This window comes from Thunnus thynnus, chromosome 13, assembly GCF_963924715.1.
Source record: "Thunnus thynnus chromosome 13, fThuThy2.1, whole genome shotgun sequence".
Taxonomy (NCBI): domain Eukaryota; kingdom Metazoa; phylum Chordata; class Actinopteri; order Scombriformes; family Scombridae; genus Thunnus; species Thunnus thynnus.
The window spans coordinates 4795483-4813257 of NC_089529.1; the positions used below are offsets into that span (position 1 = coordinate 4795483).

Below are 17775 nucleotides of genomic sequence, written 5' to 3' on the forward strand. Positions count from 1 at the left end.
ACTGGAGGTGATTAAATTTGATATGTGTAATGTATTACATTTATCCCCGACTTAAAATAAATCTGTGCCATTCACTGTAAACTAAGCAGATATTGTGGGTGTGCAACCCACAATACATGTTAAGTACACAAAATCTATGTTGCAGCATGAAATTAATTTACATGATGACATGGTTATGATGGTCACAGTGAAGTTTGCACTGCCTGGTTACTGGAAAAACAGTCTAATCTGATCCCAAGAAGAAACAGACAGCACACCTCTTATTTTTGTAAACAAACAACTACAAAGTATTATTATTTTCCTCCACTCAAAATGTACTTTCAGAAACATACAGTATGTTGTGTAGCCTCTTACATTTGCTAACAGGTGACAGATTAACTAAGGAACACTGTTGAGACTGCAGACTTTATGTCCTGCAGTATATTCCTCTAACTAGACTAGAAATTATTGCTTTTATACTATTGAATCAATTGTTGATAATGTTATATTGTCATATAGTTATTAACTGTTTATATTTGCTGTTTTCCTTCAGTTTTTGTATCTATGCATTTCATGAAGTGGAACCACCGAAATAACATGAAATTTGATTGTTGCATGAGTTTTGAGCCAGAAGGGGGCGACACCTCGCCTCTCCTCACTAAGGACACGTCACTACACTACAGCGGCAAAGTGGGGAACTCAAGTTGAATGACAAGCAATGAACCAATCAGATTTATGTGGCATTACTTTTGACCGACACTCAACCAATAAACGTGTACCATGGCGTGGTTGGGGCGGGATTAGTTCACGGTGAAGGTTGTACGTAGAAAGTGTATGAGTTACAGCAGCGGAGCAGGGGTGAGTCTTATTGAACATTAAATATTAAACCTCGTATGTCAGATAAAGCACCCATTTTTATTTTAGGCTGTTATGCTACTTTGATATGTGAAGGAGTCGCTTGTATTTTCTATATAAGGCCTGAATGTTCATTATATAGCTGCTAACCGAGCAGGTTAGCCTAGCTAGCTAGCTGCTTAACATTACACACTTTAGGCTAAAACTGGAAGGAAGCAGCATCAATACCAGCCGGCCTGATGCCGAGAAGCTATAAGAGGCTGTTTTATATATGTTGCTTTAATTGTAAATGTACGCAGGATACGTGTTGATAGCTGGTTAACACATATTAGCTGTAGCTTGGATGGTTAACTGTCAGTTCAGGCTCGTTCTGTTGGTGCTGCTTTGAAAGTTAGCATTAATTAGAGCTATGGTGAGCGTGATAGTTTGTTTTCTGTGTACAAAATACTCAATGCAAAATGTGAATAGGACAGGCATCTTCCAAACTGCTGCAGAGGTTTCCCAGAGTGGGTGCTTCCTGCTTCCTGACGCCACATCTTAGTGCGTGGCCTCCTCTGGTTGGGCTGGACATGGAAGTTTACTCCTAACAGAAGACCTGAAAAGATTTTCTCATTTTGCAGGAGTTTATTCTAAGAATTAAACTTATATTAATACAGTGTAACTAGAACAAGATGCCGCTGCTGTGCTTTGCTCCACAGCTGTCCTGTTTGTACCTCTTTATGAGTTTTGCGGTGATTGTCCTCCTCCCATCAGGTAGTACGGTGAGCTGTCCCTGAACCTCGCCAAAATGACCAAGCTGGGCTTCCTGCGTTTGTCCTATGAGAAGCAGGACACGCTGCTGAAGCTGCTCATTCTGTCTATGGCTGCTGTCCTCTGTGAGTCTTCTGCATCCTATGCATTACATCTACTTTGCAACAACAAGTGTTATCTCCCAAATATTAAAAACACATCGCTCTGTGTGCTTTTCCTCCTCCTCAGCATTCTCCACCAGACTCTTTTCCGTCTTGAGGTTTGAAAGCGTCATCCATGAGTTTGATCCGTAAGTGCTACTTGTGTTGCAGTTATTTGCAAGTGTTGTTAATTGTTTTTTTTTCCTTAAAGTAAGGTCTCACTTTCACCCTCACCTCACCCTCAGATACTTCAACTACCGTACCACCCGCTTCCTGGCAGAAGAAGGATTTTATAAGTTTCACAACTGGTTTGATGATAGGGCATGGTATCCTCTTGGGAGGATCATTGGTGGCACCATTTATCCAGGTAGGAATCAGAAGACATTACTTGAAAAAATAAAAGTAGACAGTACAGGCTTCTAAACTGTATTTTGTATGGAGCAGTAAGTAGAGCAGTTCACGTGTTCGTATGAATTTTAGATAAGAGATGTCAGTGTACCTCATGTATACAGTCAGTATAGCCAATGTAAAGCTGACTTGAACACCTTTTTTTTTCCCTCTCCTCCGTCACCAGGATTGATGATCACCTCTGCCGTCCTGTACCACGTCCTACATTTTTTCCACATCACCATTGACATCCGTAATGTTTGTGTCTTCCTGGCTCCCTTATTCTCCTCCTTCACTGCCATAGTCACCTACCACTTCACCAAGGAACTGAAGGTATAACAGACAATTAGATGCACAAACATCGTTTGTTATAAAACAATAAAACATAATAAAACATAATAGTATTATTGAAATGCACACTCAGTATAGGACTGTTTTCTGTTGAATGCAGTCTTCTTCGTTAGAAGTCAAGTTCATGCTTCATGCCACTAAACAGATTCTTGTCTCTTTAGGATGCAGGTGCTGGGCTCTTGGCGGCAGCCATGATTGCAGTGGTGCCTGGTTATATCTCTCGTTCTGTTGCTGGCTCCTATGATAATGAAGGTATACACCTGATGTGCATAGCAATATTATATAATGTAAACATGACAACGATTGTTAACCCAATTCCTCTGTGCTGTGCTTCTTAGGTATTGCCATCTTCTGTATGCTGTTGACCTACTACATGTGGATCAAGGCTGTCAAAACAGGCTCAGTGTACTGGTCTTCCATGTGCGCTCTGGCCTACTTCTACATGGTGAGCAGATGATGCTAATAGGTGTAGAGGAGATCTAAAAATGCATGCTTTACTGACTGAATTCAGAGTTTACAGAGGTCATGATAAGCTGTTTGTGTGTACGTAGGTTTCCTCCTGGGGTGGCTACGTGTTCCTGATCAACCTTATCCCCCTCCACGTCCTGGTTCTGATGCTCACAGGACGATTCTCGCACCGCATCTACGTTGCTTACTGCACAGTCTACTGTCTGGGCACCATCCTCTCCATGCAGATCTCATTTGTTGGTTTCCAGGTAAGATGATCTTATGTCACATCAGTCACACATAGACTCTAGATGTTCAAGATTTTATGTGATAGTAGTGTGATGAGTTAGACATTACATCATGGGTCATGCCTCAGTTGACAGGACATTTTCAGAATCCAGAAAAAGGAAAAAAAATATTACCTAAACCTTCATTTCAACAATATAAACCTGGCCTTTTTTTTTTAAATCACTTGCCAGCTTCCAGTTGTTCTCATCCAAAGCCATGTGATTTTAGACGTACTGTGATGAAGGTCAAAATATAATCAAGGCGACATGACGGGGGAAAATAGGGTTCACTCTGTTCTGTCCCTGTCTCCCTTCTACCAGCCGGTGCAGTCGTCAGAGCACATGGCAGCCTTCGGTGTGTTCGGCTTGTGCCAGATTCATGCCTTTGTAGACTACCTGCGCAGCAAACTCAATGCCCAGCAATTTGAGGTGCTGTTCAAGAGCGTCATCTCCCTGGTGGGCTTCATCCTGCTGTCTGTGGGCACCGTTCTCATGCTGACAGGTAAGGGGGTTGACCAAGTGCACCAGTAAATATGTTGGCTTAGGTTGACTTTAGGGCTTTTGCAACAAATTTCAGGAGTTGAATATAATTCAAATAGTAAAAAAAAAGGCAACTAATCGAATGCTGAAATTACTATTCAAATGTGTATTTTTTTATTTTTTATAAATGCATTGACTAATGTTAGTGAATCTCGCCTTTCTCACCTTCTCACTTATGGCCTGGCCTATCAGCATGTTAAAACAAAATACTTTTGTTACATCTGATGAACATTAACGTTTTCTGAGTCTGACTGAATCACAATGTCACATTTAATGTGCTAACGTAATGTGACAATATCAGAAATGGCAGAAAGTAATTCACCCACAGAGATCACCGCTGTGTATGTGGAAAGTTTTTGGATTTCTGTCAACAAACAGAAATTTTCTTTTAAAAAAGCAGACCCACAGTAAAAGACTTGAGCCTGAGTGATCAATGCTGCAGCTGCAGTTTGGGGTTTGGACACAGAGCTCCTACTTACACTATCATTTAGACTTGCAGTGCATCCCGACCCAAATAACACGTCACATATTAATGTAAAAAAGCTTATACTGACATGGATTTATTTATATTTCAGTTTAGCATGTAGTTTAATTACTATGATCCAGTATGATGATGATAATGATTAACATTATTCATATTACTTAGCAAGAAAGCTATCACCTGTTAATTGGTAATGCTGGGATGCCCTTTAGTGGACAGAACATATAACAGCCACATGCTGATAGTGGCATTGGCAGTGCATAAGCATGTGTATAGGTACACAGTAATTTTTATTAATAATAGGCTAAATTTGAGCATTTAAAAATTGGATATAATTCAAATATTAAAATTATAAGGAATGAAACTCAAATTGTATTTACAGAGGAAGATTGACAGCACTAGTTGACTTAATTGGATGGAAAAAAACTTCTCTTAAAGGCTTCTCTTTTCCTTTTGTGAGAAACTGAATTTTAAGGTCTTTTTGGTTTGGATCATGTCTGACTTAAGGTATATTTCCCTTCTTCCTCTTAGGTAAGATCTCTCCATGGACTGGTCGTTTCTACTCCTTGCTGGACCCCTCCTATGCCAAGAACAACATCCCCATCATCGCCTCTGTCTCTGAGCACCAGCCTACCACCTGGTCCTCATACTACTTTGACCTCCAGCTGCTGGTCTTTATGTTCCCAGGCAAGTGTACATTCTGATACTGTACGATCACTCCACTTTTGATGCAAATGAAGCTCACAGCTCAATGTAAGCTTCGAGCACAGGTGAGTTTTGACTGATGGTTATATCCTTTCCTTCCAGTTGGTCTTTACTACTGTTTCAACAACTTGTCGGATGCCAGGATCTTCATCATCATGTATGGAGTCACCAGCATGTACTTCTCAGCCGTCATGGTACGTCCTGCGTAAAATCATGTGGATTTATTTACATAACTTAAGAGCCACTTATATATTTAGGAAAGTGAATTAGCACCTACTATACATCACATGGGATAAAGTACAGCTTGTTTGTTGCCTCTTCAGGTGCGTCTGATGTTGGTGCTGGCCCCAGTCATGTGCATCCTGTCAGGCATTGGTGTGTCCCAGGTGTTAACCACTTACATGAAGAATCTGGATGTCAGCCGGCCAGACAAGAAGAGCAAGAAGCAGCAAGACTCCACCTACCCCATCAAAAATGAGGTGGGAGGTCTGAGAGACTGGTTCAAAGTTACAGCTGTTAGAGGTTGTGTGTAGAGTGTGTTGACAGTTTGACTGCACCTGTTTTGACATAAAAATATTTAAATTTAAATGGGTTAATCTTATTTATTCTGATCCAGTACCAGCAAGAGGCGTGATGATTAACAGTATTAAGATACCACTGCATTGACAGAAATTTTGTTTTTTTTTGTATAGCTTCTAAAGCTATAAATATGATAAGGAGAAAGCCAACAACGCTTTGTCAAAGCAGCAAGTCAGAAGTTAAAGTTTATAGTTAACAATGACTCAGGACCATAAAAAATTAGATCACAAATAATCAAAATGCTGGGCGTTGAAAGACCTTGTCACAAAGCTTCTGCCTTTTCATTCTCTAAATATTGTTTCAGAGACCTTTAACATTCTTGTTAAATGAAGCAGGCCAGAGATTTTTCCTGATTTTTTTATTTTATTTTATTTATTTTTTTAAATCCTAGTAGTCAGAATAAAAGCACATTGGTGGTCCCACAGACAGAACTGTAAAACCTGATGATATCCCGTGTTGTACATATCTACCAGGTTGCCAGTGGGATGATTCTGGTCATGGCCTTCTTCCTCATCACATACACCTTTCACTCTACCTGGGTGACCAGCGAAGCCTACTCCTCTCCCTCTATTGTCTTGTCGGCCCGTGGAGGCGATGGCAGCCGCATCATCTTCGATGACTTCAGAGAGGCCTACTACTGGCTTCGCCACAACACTCCAGAGGTCAGTCATACTCAAAGATACAAAGAATCAATCGGAAGTAAATCAGTAAAGAGTTCCTAACTAGTAACTTCAACTGTGAGTTTTGCACAGTCATATAGCCATTTAGTTAAAAGGATTCCATTCAGATACTTGAGTTGTATTTTTTTTTTTTTTTTCTAGGATGCTAAAGTCATGTCATGGTGGGATTACGGCTATCAGATAACTGCCATGGCTAACCGAACCATTCTAGTGGACAACAACACATGGAACAACACGCACATCTCCAGAGTTGGACAGGTGAGCTAGTTGACCTTCAAGGTAATGTGAAAATGTCACCATGTTTCTAAGTGTTGTCGTGCTGACTGGGCTGCTGTTTGTTCTGTAGGCCATGGCATCCACAGAGGAGCGGGCGTATGAGATCATGAGGGAGCTGGATGTCAGTTATGTCCTGGTCATCTTCGGAGGACTGACGGGTTATTCCTCAGATGGTACGTCCCAATATCAGGAGATGCACAGTACTTAAAACACTGAGCCTTGACTCAAACATACAGGTGCACAGACACCCTCCCCCTGCAGGTAGACGTCTTACAGAGTTGGATTTAATAGTCAAATTCCCTCAAATGTAATGGCATTTTTTCACTTGATGGTGGGATGCAGATGTGCTCCAATGGGCAGTGAATTTGTTTTTAGGTGCAATTTGATTACTCCTTTTAAATTTTATGAGAAGGTGCAGAAAAAAATCAGCCTATACTCTCTCAGCTGTAATAACTGCTATACCAGAAAATATTTGACATATTCATGGCATAAAGTTCACAGAAGCATTATTGCATGGTCATTGGACAATGATTGATTGAAATATATATAATGAGTGATTGAGATATTACTGAGAAGGCATATTTAGCACCACGTCTCTAATGGATCTATTTCTCTGCATCACAGACATCAACAAGTTTCTGTGGATGGTCCGTATTGGGGGAAGCACAGACACAGGAAAACACATCAAGGAGCACGACTACTACACTCCCACCGGGGAGTTCAGAGTGGATCGCGAGGGCTCTCCTGTCCTGCTCAACTGCCTCATGTACAAGATGTGCTACTACCGCTTTGGCCAGGTCTACACAGAGGCCAGTGAGTAACTCTACGGTCGAGTCTGTTGTTTGTCACCATGTGTGGCCTAGTTTGAACTTAAAATCACAATGACTTATATCCAAGCATTTTTGAAAGGACAGTGAAGTTTAGGATGACAAAGCCTCTAGTTTGACATAAGTACACTTTATTAAAAGGGGAAAAAAAAACATGGAGCAGCACCGTGAACATCACGATTCCTAGTTGTCACAGTTGTTGACTTGTGTAGATATGAGTTGCTCTATGCTGTGATGAACTCCACTGTCCACAGCCATGGTATAATTCAATGATTTCAATGATCTTTGCAGAGCGCCCACCGGGTTATGACAGAGTGAGGAACGCTGAGATTGGGAACAAAGACTTCGAACTGGATGTGTTGGAGGAGGCCTACACAACAGAGCACTGGCTGGTTAGGATATACAAGGTAAAACTTAAAAAAAAAACTTCTTACCCAACTGTATTTAGTGGTTGCTTTTATTTTTCTTACATTCTAATAAATTGAATAGTTTTAGGTTTTTAACTTTAGGTAGACAAAACAAGACATGATATCACCTTGTGTTGTTTTTTTTGGGGTTTTTTTTGCTGTTTTCATGTTTTATAGACTGTAAATAAAAATAACTATATTCAAATCCATTATGAGTTGTGAACAGCTGCATTTTAACAGACCTTTCTAAACAAGTCTTGTGTTCTATCCTTTAGGTGAAAGATCTGGACAACCGGGGTCTTTCCAGGACATAAAACCTTCAGACAGCAGTGAAAACACAGATTTAGCGCACAGCACTGAACACGTTCCCCTGTGGTCAGCGGATGAGTTGTGAAAAGAATACTTTTTTATACTTTTTGTTTGGGGGAAGAAATTTGCATCAAAGAGATTTTGATTTTTTTGTGTGTGGATGATTTTCTTTTTTTTTTTTAATTGTTATAATGAAATGTCTCATCTGGGATCAGAGGGAGCGGGTGTCAAAACGTCCAGTCTGTCAGGAAGTGTAATTCGCCATGAAGCGGCTAAAAGAAAGCAGTGTTCATTTAAGAGCGCTTTGGATTTTTACAGTGTGGTCAATTAAAGTGGGATTAAACATAAGAAAATGATTTGTGTTTTTCTTCCTCTCAAAATGCACATAATAAACTGACAAGGGAACTGTATGAATTTGATGTAGACAAAACACTTAGTAAACCTACATTTGGGAGGGAAATTGTACTCTCTACCTGTTACAGTGAAGATAGACTAGATTTTAGTGGGTCTTCCCCACTCTCCTAGTTCAGCTACTGTATAACATGATGATGGAAACTGGCTCGATTCACGAAATGAGCTTGAGATTCACAAGATGCTCCTGGATCTTCACTAAAGCTTTACCAAATCTTTGTTCATGTGTAGGCTGTAAAATAAAGATGCATTTTTTTTCAGGACTTTGTATTATCAACATTGGAAAGCAAAGCACAACTGTAAGATAATATTTCCTTTTATTGTAGTGCATTCAGCAATACTTGTCAACAACAGGGAAAGTCAATAAAATATTCAGAACAGAAAAGAATACTTAGGCAGGAATTGTATGTCCCTCCCCCAATATAAAAAACGTGACAATTGAAAATTCTTTGCACAGATGCATTAAGATTAGTTAAACTATTTTAAAATACCAGTATAAAGTGTCCATTAGTTCCAGTCCCATACATTCATACAGTTCTTTGCTTTTTTTAAAAAAAAAAAAAAAAAAAAAAAAAAGATGCCCATCTAGAGTCCCCTTCACTGCCTGGGCTGGTCTGGCAGATCTTCCAGAAGTGCAGGGTTTTTTCTGTAGATGTAGGCGTTGGGATCATCATCCAGCTTCACCAGTTCAGCCAGTGAGGACACACAGGGATCATGATCGACCAGCATGGATGGCAGACGGGAGGATTTGCGCTGGATGCGGCAGGAACGTCGCACTGGAGTCAGAAACTTCAGATCTTTGATGTTGCTCTTTCGCCTGGATCCGCTTGTGCTGACCTCGTCTTCGATTGTCTTCTTGACACTAAACACGAGGGATAGTGAAAATAATTTGCCACAGTTTAATTTATGGCTTCATAATGAAACAGTTGAAAGCATGAGGAAAAGGAGGATGCTAGTATCACAAATGAAAGCAGAGGGTCTCACCTTTGCAAGTATGGAGTTGTCTTAACACTGTATTTTACAACTGAGGCATCCTCCATCTGTGGCGTGGTCTCCATCACGTCTTCATCATCATCATCACTCTCTACTTCCTCAACATCATCTGTCTTGACCTTCTGTTCAGCACTTTCTGCTGCTCCATCCCTCACTTGCTCGTCCTTCGGCTGCTCACTGACATCCTCAGGGATTTCATTCTTCAGCTCCACCTTTTCACCTTCATCCTTCAGCTTACAGTCCTCCATCTCAACATTACTGCACTCATCTGTCACCTGTGAAAGGTCTTATGGAAACAAAAATGACAAAAGTGTTCATGTAAATAGAAGCGTCTGTGTAGAGTGCAACAACAACAACTGCAACTATTATTCTTTTTAAGACCAGAAATGCCAGTGACCTCAGCAGATTGAATATTAATTTTAAAGTATTTTACTCTACTCCAAACAGATCATAGTATGCAGATAGGATGAACTTACCATCAGTGCATTTAGAGGGCGTCTCCATGGCATCCAATGCATCACACAGGTTCACAACAATCTGTAAAAAATGAAAACAAGAGATTTTAGTTTGTTAGTGTGAACAGTAATATTTTGAATCCAACTAAAACATCACAAGACACAGTTTCCTTACATCATCAACTCTTTCCTGCGGGTCAACAGGCAGATCTACATCTGAGATTTCCAGCAGGTCCAGGGTGGTATTCATGATCACTGGAGTTTGGCTGTGTGTTGTTAATTCTGCTCCCTGGGTATCTGCACAGAGAGCAGCAGGAGAGTCCGGCTTTTTTGCTTCCAGACTGGGTTCAGGTTCAGGGTCACACTGTGCAGCAGGCTGAGGTTCCACATGAGATTGGGGTTTCAGATCTGCTTTGGGTTTTGCAGGTACCGGTGCTTTGGTTATGGGTGGTGCTGCTGCTGTCATGGCTGGTCTCTTAAAAGTCTTGCCCTTGGAGGCCAGCCAATCTGCCAGTTTCGCTCTGTGGGGGGAACACAACAACATTTTTGAACATGTCTGATGTACAGTAACACCAAGAAAAACATCAAGTGTGTAAAAAACAATGTTACCTTCTTTCCTCTGCAGTCTCCATAGAAAATCTGTATTGGCTGAGGGTGCTTGTGACAGGAGGCTTGTTGACCTTCTTGTCTGTCACTGAAATATTTGGCTTTGAATTCTGAGTCCCACCTTTTTTGGTGGGAGCCACAGTAGTGTTTCTGGAGCTGGTACTGGTTAGTGTCACTGGGACGGTTCTGGCAGGAGGGCGGGCGGAGCGGAACGCAGTAGGAGGACGGCTGGTGACGGTGGGCTTGGACACCTGCGCAAGTCCATCTGACACTGACTTGGACCTTGTCGGTGCAGGTTTTAGTGTGCCACGCCCATGCAGGTCAGCAACAGATTTGGACCTGTTTTTTGTGAAATTTCCAACTCTCTGGCTCTCTGGTTTTGCTGGTGGTTTTGGATCTGCTCCACCCGCTTTGGCACTTGACTTCCAAATGGATCCAATCTTTGACTGGACAATCTTGCCTTTGTACGTGCCGGGAGCAGATTTGGATGATGGCACAGCAGCTGGTGGCTTTGGAGCTTCTGCAGCTATTTTTCTGTGTTTCACAGCCTGTTCAGTGAGGAAGGCCTGGCTATGTGTTTGTCGTTGTTTGGCATCACCAGCAGCAGCTATTTTCCCATCTCTCTGCACAGACTTGATCTTTTTCAGAACATCACCAGACATTGACCTTGTGTCTGCCTGTTTGGCTGTAGCTTTAAGAGGACCGCTTTTCCCCAGAGACTCCTCTTTTTCGTTTCTTTTCAGTTGGAGGAGAGCAGCGGATGTTGTTTTAGAAAACTCTCTTCTAATGACGGACTTGCTTCCATGTGCAGGCTGAGCATTCTCCTTGTTTCCCTAATGCAATTAAAACAATACAACCATTAGGCAGGATACATTTGGACTTCTCTGAATGTAACTTTTCACAACATGACAAGTTATCATATGATGCTCATTAACGTTAACCTACTTTCTTATTGGTGTGTTTTCTCCTTGAAACTGCGACGTTGTCCATTGTGAAGCTTCAATCAGCGGTTAAATCAATGGAGATTTCTGAAAGGTAAACAACGCAATAAATACACCAACACGGTTGCAATAAATAACATACACATACACAGGGTCATTACATTATCTAATATGTTAGGATACTTGGCATATTCAGTGAGTAAAGCCGAGTTATTACGCCTAACGTAACATGACGCTATAAGGTTAGTGAATTCGTGAAAATGAGATTTGCCGGGTGAGTGTCTGTAACGTAATTGAATATTGATATGTGCTATTTTTATGTTTACAGAAAATGTCATCGAGAGTTAGGGTTATAAAGCGACAGCGACTCTGATTTTATCAACCTTTAGGCACGTTATGTTCATCAATATGAAAGAAATTGTTCGCTAAACTCCAGCGATCTTCGAATCGTTCGCCCACGTTGACACAAGCAAAACACAAACATTAAGCAATACATCAGCTGTAATTCTGCTCTTGTGCACGGACTGTACTTATACATATATTTATATTAAGTTAATGAAATCTACGTTAACTTACCCTGTTCTGCTCCTTTATTGTAAAATGCGAGGAAAATCCCTCCGTAACAGCAACACCGCAACTCAAAACAGGTCGCCTGACTGGCTCATGGGTGTACTGGCTCCATCGGAAAAAAAACTTTCGATTTGAAGTGGCGCCGCTGCGCTGCAATTGGTTACTTTAGTATCGCGAGAGAACAATATCAACCAATCGACTCAAACCTAAGAACGAGAATTGAAGAATACTAGCTTCATTCATTCATCCATCACCCATGTCCAGCCCTCATGTTTTCGTCCCTTGACGTTTGAATGATTTTGAAAGAAAATAGGATTCCACTTATACCGGTCCATCCAAACTGCCACACGCCCATTGCAGGGCATGTGCAGGTCGGTTGTAATGGTCAGAGTGATGTTATCTAATGTCATTACAATAGCATCACGTTACTACGATGTACACAGGATCTCGCTTTACAATAGTAAAGAGAGGTCATGTGTCCAAGTGTATGAGTGCAAATGCTGACGTTTTAATAAATAGGCTTATAGTAATCAACGACTGTGTTTGTTTCATCATAAAGTTGAATTTTCCAAAGACATGTCGTAGCATGTTGTTTTTGTTTTCAACCGTTTGAAAAGACTGCTATGAATTATGGGAAACAAACAAAGCGCGCCAAACTTCAAGCGGAATTGCCTTCAAAATAAAATCCAAACTACAATCGTGAAGGCGGGAGATGGTTTGTGTGTAGAGACTGTGGCCATTAGGAGATATAAAGCTATAAAGTTAAAGATCAAAAACATCAGCAGGGATCCTCTCGAACTGTCTGGTAAGCAGAGTAAACATTTGCGGTTTACGTTTATAATTTAACAACCTAATGTATTCTAGTTGGTATAGGGGAATTTGGAAAAGTACTTACATCTAATAAAATGTAAAACTCTTCGGATGTATTGTTAAAAAGCATGTTATTATAACACGTTGCCAAAACACAATATGTTATTCTGAAAGCGACAATCGGAAGTCGTCTCGATGTTCCGTGTCAATTGACAGCTAGCGTTAGTACTGCAGTTAGGTATCCTCGAAAAGCAACTCGCTTTAGTTACCTGCTTTATAATAAACTTATAATGCAGACTCAATGCGCTGTGCTGAACTGCACTAGTGGCAAGTCCGACCCTCAGCCACTCTTCAGGTTCCCTCATGATCCAGAAAGGTAACCAACTAACTAATGCTAACAGCGATGCTAAAGCAAACAGGAAGCTCCACAGCTAACCTACTCAGAAAGAAGAGTTCTTTTAATAATTTTGTTGATGTTGCTGAACCCAAGGTGACATCATAACAATTTTTGCCTGCAAAACCGGCTAATTACGGTTGAAATGTCAAAGCTTCGTTTAAGCTGTATTTAAGGGCTAACGTTATAATTCGCCCGGTTGTACCTTATTTATTGAACATGTAAGGTTAGAGCTGTTTTCTTTGTAACGCTGGAACTTAATTCAGACGTTTGACAGGTTTACGTGCACCTGCTTTCCGCTGACAGTAAACACGCCTCGCACGTCATGAGACCTTGTACGTGTTGTTAAAATGTTTTGGCAAAGCTGATGTTAAAAAATACAGCATGTTGGGTAGCAGACAGTAAACGTCTAACGTTAGTTCTTACTTTTGCAGCGGATGTTGCGGCCCCGGTATTTTATTCCTGAAAAGTTCATAACCTTAAAAGGACTATTCACAGTATGAGCGCGTTTATTATTGTAGACGGTTTTCAGTGGCTGGCTTATATATCATACCTTGCATATTCATAACATCTCAAGAAAAAGAAAACATTTGTGAGTTTGTTGAATTGAGTGTAACCATAATATAACCTCCAAACCCAAATTTCTGTTGACTTTCAACTTTTTTCACATGTTGGTTTGATGTCTCCCTACAGGTGCAAGAAGTGGGTTGAAAAATGCCAGCGGCAAGATCTCATCGACAAATCACCAAACCAGTTGTACAGATACTACAGACTTTGTGGGAAACATTTTGTAACATCTTCCACTGATAGTGTAAGTTATTTCTTCAAGCTGCACATGGTCTTAGAACCAAACCACAGAGGACAGTGTGACATTCCCCCATGTCATTTCCAATCTTTAAAGTTGCAGTGTGTAGAGTTCAGTGGCATCTAGTGGAGCAGACTTAGCAGAAATGGAATATAATATTCATAATTATGTTTTAATTAGTTTAAAATGTGAAAAGGGGCTACACCAGCTTTATAAATTAGCCTATGTCACGTAACATTATATAAATACAGTATAGTGTGCTTTTTATGAATATTTGAGTATTCAAGTTAAACTGAAGTAATTATTGATTCAGTCACCATATGTTCTGTACAATAAACAGTTTTGACTTGACTTTGTTTTCAGAGTACAGTCTTGAAGGATGATGCCATTCCAACTATCTTTGATGCACCAGGCCAACCTCAAAATGGACAGGTCAAACGCAGTAAAGAGATGGTGGGTGAATTAAATCTTAATTGCTTTAAATGATAAGAATAATTTGCCACTCTATGTAATCCAAATTTTAATTTTTCCTTTTTATATTGTAGACCAAAGATGATGAAAAGGAGAGTAAGGGGAGAAAAAGTAAGTAGAAATATCAGCACACACACACGTTTATCACTTGTTTTTGCAGCAAATGAATCTCACACCCACATTTGTCACAAGATGAATAATTGATTTGGCTTTCAATCATTTCTGTTTTCCCTGTAGAAATCAAAAAGTCTCAAGCAGAGACAAATAAAGAAGATGTCCAGACAATCCCGGAGGAAGAGAAATACAAAGAGTATCTCAAGTCATTATTTGAAGTTCTTGTACTGTTGGGAGACCAAGGCATTCCTCCGACAGGGCCTGGTGATAATAAACAGGACAGCCTTGGGTCAAGCAACTTTCAGGCATTGTTAGAATATCGCATGAGTTGTGGAGATGAAGTCCTAAAGACGAGGCACGATGCAAATAAGGAGTGCTGCTCATCAGCTCAGCTGAGTCAATTGATTGAGGTGTGCGAGAAATGCATCCGTGGAAAGCTGATGGAGGAAGTTAAACAAAACATCTTTTTCTCATTAATTACTGATGATTTGGTGAAGATCTCAGGAGAATGGTACCTCCCAGTCTTTCTCCGTTTTGTGGACCAGTCAAACTGCCAGCGGGAGAGGTTTGTTGGATTCTTGTCCTTTGAAGGAGATGGAGATGCCCTGGCAGAGAAACTGCTCTCTGAAATGACAGACAAATGGGGCTTAAATATGGAACAGTGTAGAGGTCAAGCCCACTCCTGCTCTGGGGCACATTTTAGTAAAATAAAAACATTTGCCGCCAAACTGATGGAGAGGTATCCAATGGCAGTGCTTACGCTAAGATCCACTCATACCTTGAACATGTCGCTGGCCGGTGGTATGGCTTTGTCAGGGGTTCAGCTTGTCATGTGTACCCTTAAGAAGATTGAGTCATTCTTCAGTCAGACCCCTTCACTGTATTTGGAGTTGGAGCACGCCATTTCGATTTTCTACCCAGAGAAAGAGGAGAAAGCCAATGAACTGAAGGAGATCTGTCGTACCAGCTGGACCAGACGTCATGACGCGTTTGAGGTGGCTGTGGAAATCCTAGAGGCATTGCTACTCTGTGTGGACAGCGTACATGACAACGAGGACTTGAGGTGGAACGATCAAGTCACACACGACGCCTTAGAGATTTCAAAAGCGCTGGCTGATTTCGAGTTCATCATGGCGCTTGTTGTCCTGAAAAACACTATGACACTTACAAGGGCATTTGGGAAGAACATGCAAGGGAAAGCAACAGACGTGCATTTTGCTGCACACAGCTTAAAAGCTGTATTGCACTCCCTGAAGGAAGTGTCCGACAACATCGACGTGTATCATGAGTTCTGGAACGATGAAGCCAGTAACCTTGCTGCTGCGCTGGACATCCCAGTCACAGTTCCTCGATCATTCTTGAGAAAGCATCAGTCAGAACCGGGAACCATTCGGCCAGAGAGTTACTACAAGGAGCACTTGTCTGTTCCTGTTGTGAACCATGTCATCAAAGAAGTGAATGAACTCTTCTGTGAGAACCACCTGAAGGCTCTGAGATGTCTGTCACTAGTGCCTGCAGTCATAGAGCAGCACAAGTCCACCGAACCCGATGAAGAAAACGTGCAATTGTTTAAAGATGACATCCCCAATGCTGGAACCCTGTCCGCTGAGCTGCATTGTTGGTGGGTCAAATGGAGCAAAAAGGGCAAAGGTGAGACTTTTCCTTCTAGTCTCCATGAAACGCTGCAGCTAGCCGACGTGAAGTTCTTCCCAAACATGCTCGCAGTCCTGAGACTGATCGGCATCCTGCCTACCTTGGCTCTGGAGGATAGCTGTGATGATGCATATAAGCGCTTCAGGATGTACATGGAGAACACACCTGATAAGTTCAAATCAAAAAGTCTCGCTCTGTTGAACATGAACTATGATGTTGAGTGTGATCTGGATACAATGGTTGAAGTCTACATGAAGACATACCCTGACACAGAGGAGGTGTCTTAGTTATGATGTGGTAGTTAAACCTCCAGGCAGGTGATCCGCAGCTTTGTTAATAGGACATTTGCAAGTTGTGTTATCTTGATGAAATAAGCATCTTTTTTGTTGTTCTTGTTTTTCACTTTATAATCCTCATACTGAAGTAGCGTCTTTCGTGGGCCGTCTAGTTGTTTTTTGTTTTGTTTTTTTAATTAAAATGTAGAATGTAGATGAAAGAGAATCTGGGCTGCAGTGTCATGTATTGAGTATCAGACATTTTTGAGTTTTTGCTTTTGTTTTTTATGCTGTTTTCATGCTATTTTGTGAGCCAGCTTTTGTAACTCAGTGAAACACCCTGTAAACTTACAACATAAAAATCTAAAAATTCCAGCTCCCCCATCACCTTTCTTTGACTCCATCGTTCAAATCAGTTGCAAATTGTTGATGTTTTAGACATTGGAGTTAATACTCTTGTAAGCAAGTGTTTTTTGCTGTGTCACTCAAGAATTTGCTGACCTTTAATAATTGGGTAAGGGGGACTAGCTATAAATCCTTCTCTGAAAATGTAAATAAAGATGTAGACTCTTTGGTTTGATAACCTTTCTGGTCCTTATTCTCAATTTATGTATATTTTGTTTTCTTAACCCTGTTTTTTGAGACACAAATAAGCAGGAACATTTTGTTTTCGTTCTGTCCAGACTAAAACAGAAATTTATTTTCAAGACAGAACAGGGACCACTGGTGCAAGATGGATGAGAACAACCAGGGCAGCGCCTAAAATATTTGTATTAGGGATGTGTCCTGACAATTAATCACTCAAGTGTTGGGTTCTAATGGAGTTTTTTTCCAGTACATATTGGTTGGAGGTAGTGTGATGCTTCTAAGTCTTCTGCTGTGTGCATAAGGCCCATAATTCTTAGCTGCTCTGTGCCAGTATCTACTGCATCACTATCCATCTTGCACTTGGGGTATTATGACTGACAGTGCAGTGTATGCTTGAGAACAAACAGCTGAGTCAGCGTCTACCCTGAGACTCAAATTTCTACTATAGTGTTTGGTGTTAATGAAATCTGATATGATTGAAGAGTCAAACAATTTAGCCTGCCTGCACTGTTCCACACCCTTCCAGCCATGTCTCCTTCACCATGAAGTCATATTCTGAGTTAAATGGTTTCTTGCTGCTGTCCCAAAAGCTGTGATTAATGCCAAGTGTATGACAAGTCAAAGTGTCTTGTCAAAGCAATAACAATTAAGCAATATTGCTTCAGCCAATGTTCTCTTTGTTTTTCACT

At 40.9% G+C, this 17775-nt stretch overlaps 3 protein-coding genes across 4 annotated transcripts; 2 read left to right on the forward strand and 1 right to left on the reverse strand.

Annotated features, from left to right (window-relative positions):
• Positions 1-755: 755 nt before the first annotated feature.
• Positions 756-8356, forward strand: stt3a (STT3 oligosaccharyltransferase complex catalytic subunit A). Its single transcript, XM_067607391.1, has 18 exons — positions 756-837; positions 1588-1709; positions 1813-1873; positions 1970-2091; positions 2299-2444; positions 2624-2714; positions 2801-2907; positions 3014-3178; positions 3518-3698; positions 4749-4904; positions 5025-5116; positions 5246-5401; positions 5975-6163; positions 6323-6439; positions 6528-6630; positions 7082-7270; positions 7576-7691; positions 7967-8356. Exons 2-18 carry the CDS (start codon positions 1622-1624, stop codon positions 8003-8005), a joined length of 2118 nt encoding a protein of 705 aa, XP_067463492.1. The 5' UTR covers positions 756-837; positions 1588-1621; the 3' UTR covers positions 8006-8356.
• Positions 8357-8967: 611 nt separating this feature from the next.
• On the reverse strand, positions 8968-12345 carry si:ch211-266i6.3 (cytoskeleton-associated protein 2). The gene is made up of 7 exons (XM_067607395.1): positions 11983-12345; positions 11411-11493; positions 10469-11298; positions 10035-10380; positions 9881-9941; positions 9396-9690; positions 8968-9273 (listed from the first exon to the last, which is right to left on the reverse strand). Exons 2-7 carry the CDS (start codon positions 11453-11455, stop codon positions 9009-9011), a joined length of 1842 nt encoding a protein of 613 aa, XP_067463496.1. The 5' UTR covers positions 11456-11493; positions 11983-12345; the 3' UTR covers positions 8968-9008.
• A 266-nt stretch (positions 12346-12611) lies between these two features.
• On the forward strand, positions 12612-17081 carry thap12a (THAP domain containing 12a). 2 transcript variants are annotated; one of them, XM_067607393.1, is made up of 5 exons: positions 12612-12781; positions 13874-13991; positions 14349-14438; positions 14531-14567; positions 14694-17081. In XM_067607393.1, exons 3-5 carry the CDS (start codon positions 14436-14438, stop codon positions 16508-16510), a joined length of 1857 nt encoding a protein of 618 aa, XP_067463494.1. In that variant the 5' UTR covers positions 12612-12781; positions 13874-13991; positions 14349-14435; the 3' UTR covers positions 16511-17081. The 2 variants fall into 2 exon arrangements, with proteins under 2 accessions (XP_067463494.1, XP_067463495.1); XM_067607394.1 differs by lacking the exon at positions 12612-12781 and adding an exon at positions 12963-13162.
• The last annotated feature ends 694 nt before the right edge of the window (positions 17082-17775 follow it).

Bases quoted from the DNA above. Each gene is read 5' to 3' on its own strand.
- stt3a (XM_067607391.1), top strand. From the start codon at position 1,622: ATGACCAAGCTGGGCTTCCTGCGTTTGTCCTATGAGAAGCAGGACACG. The intron at 3,699-4,748 runs GTAAGGGGGTTG...TCTTCCTCTTAG, and splicing joins CACCGTTCTCATGCTGACAG to GTAAGATCTCTCCATGGACT. The intron at 5,117-5,245 runs GTACGTCCTGCG...TTGCCTCTTCAG, and splicing joins TGTACTTCTCAGCCGTCATG to GTGCGTCTGATGTTGGTGCT.
- si:ch211-266i6.3 (XM_067607395.1), bottom strand. From the start codon at position 11,455: ATGGACAACGTCGCAGTTTCAAGGAGAAAACACACCAATAAGAAA. The intron at 9,942-10,034 runs GTAAGGAAACTG...CATTTTTTACAG, and splicing joins CGCAGGAAAGAGTTGATGAT to ATTGTTGTGAACCTGTGTGA. The intron at 9,274-9,395 runs GTGAGACCCTCT...CCTCGTGTTTAG, and splicing joins ACAACTCCATACTTGCAAAG to TGTCAAGAAGACAATCGAAG.
- thap12a (XM_067607394.1), top strand. From the start codon at position 13,077: ATGCAGACTCAATGCGCTGTGCTGAACTGCACTAGTGGCAAGTCCGAC. The intron at 13,992-14,348 runs GTAAGTTATTTC...CTTTGTTTTCAG, and splicing joins TAACATCTTCCACTGATAGT to AGTACAGTCTTGAAGGATGA. The intron at 14,568-14,693 runs GTAAGTAGAAAT...TTTTCCCTGTAG, and splicing joins GGAGAGTAAGGGGAGAAAAA to AAATCAAAAAGTCTCAAGCA.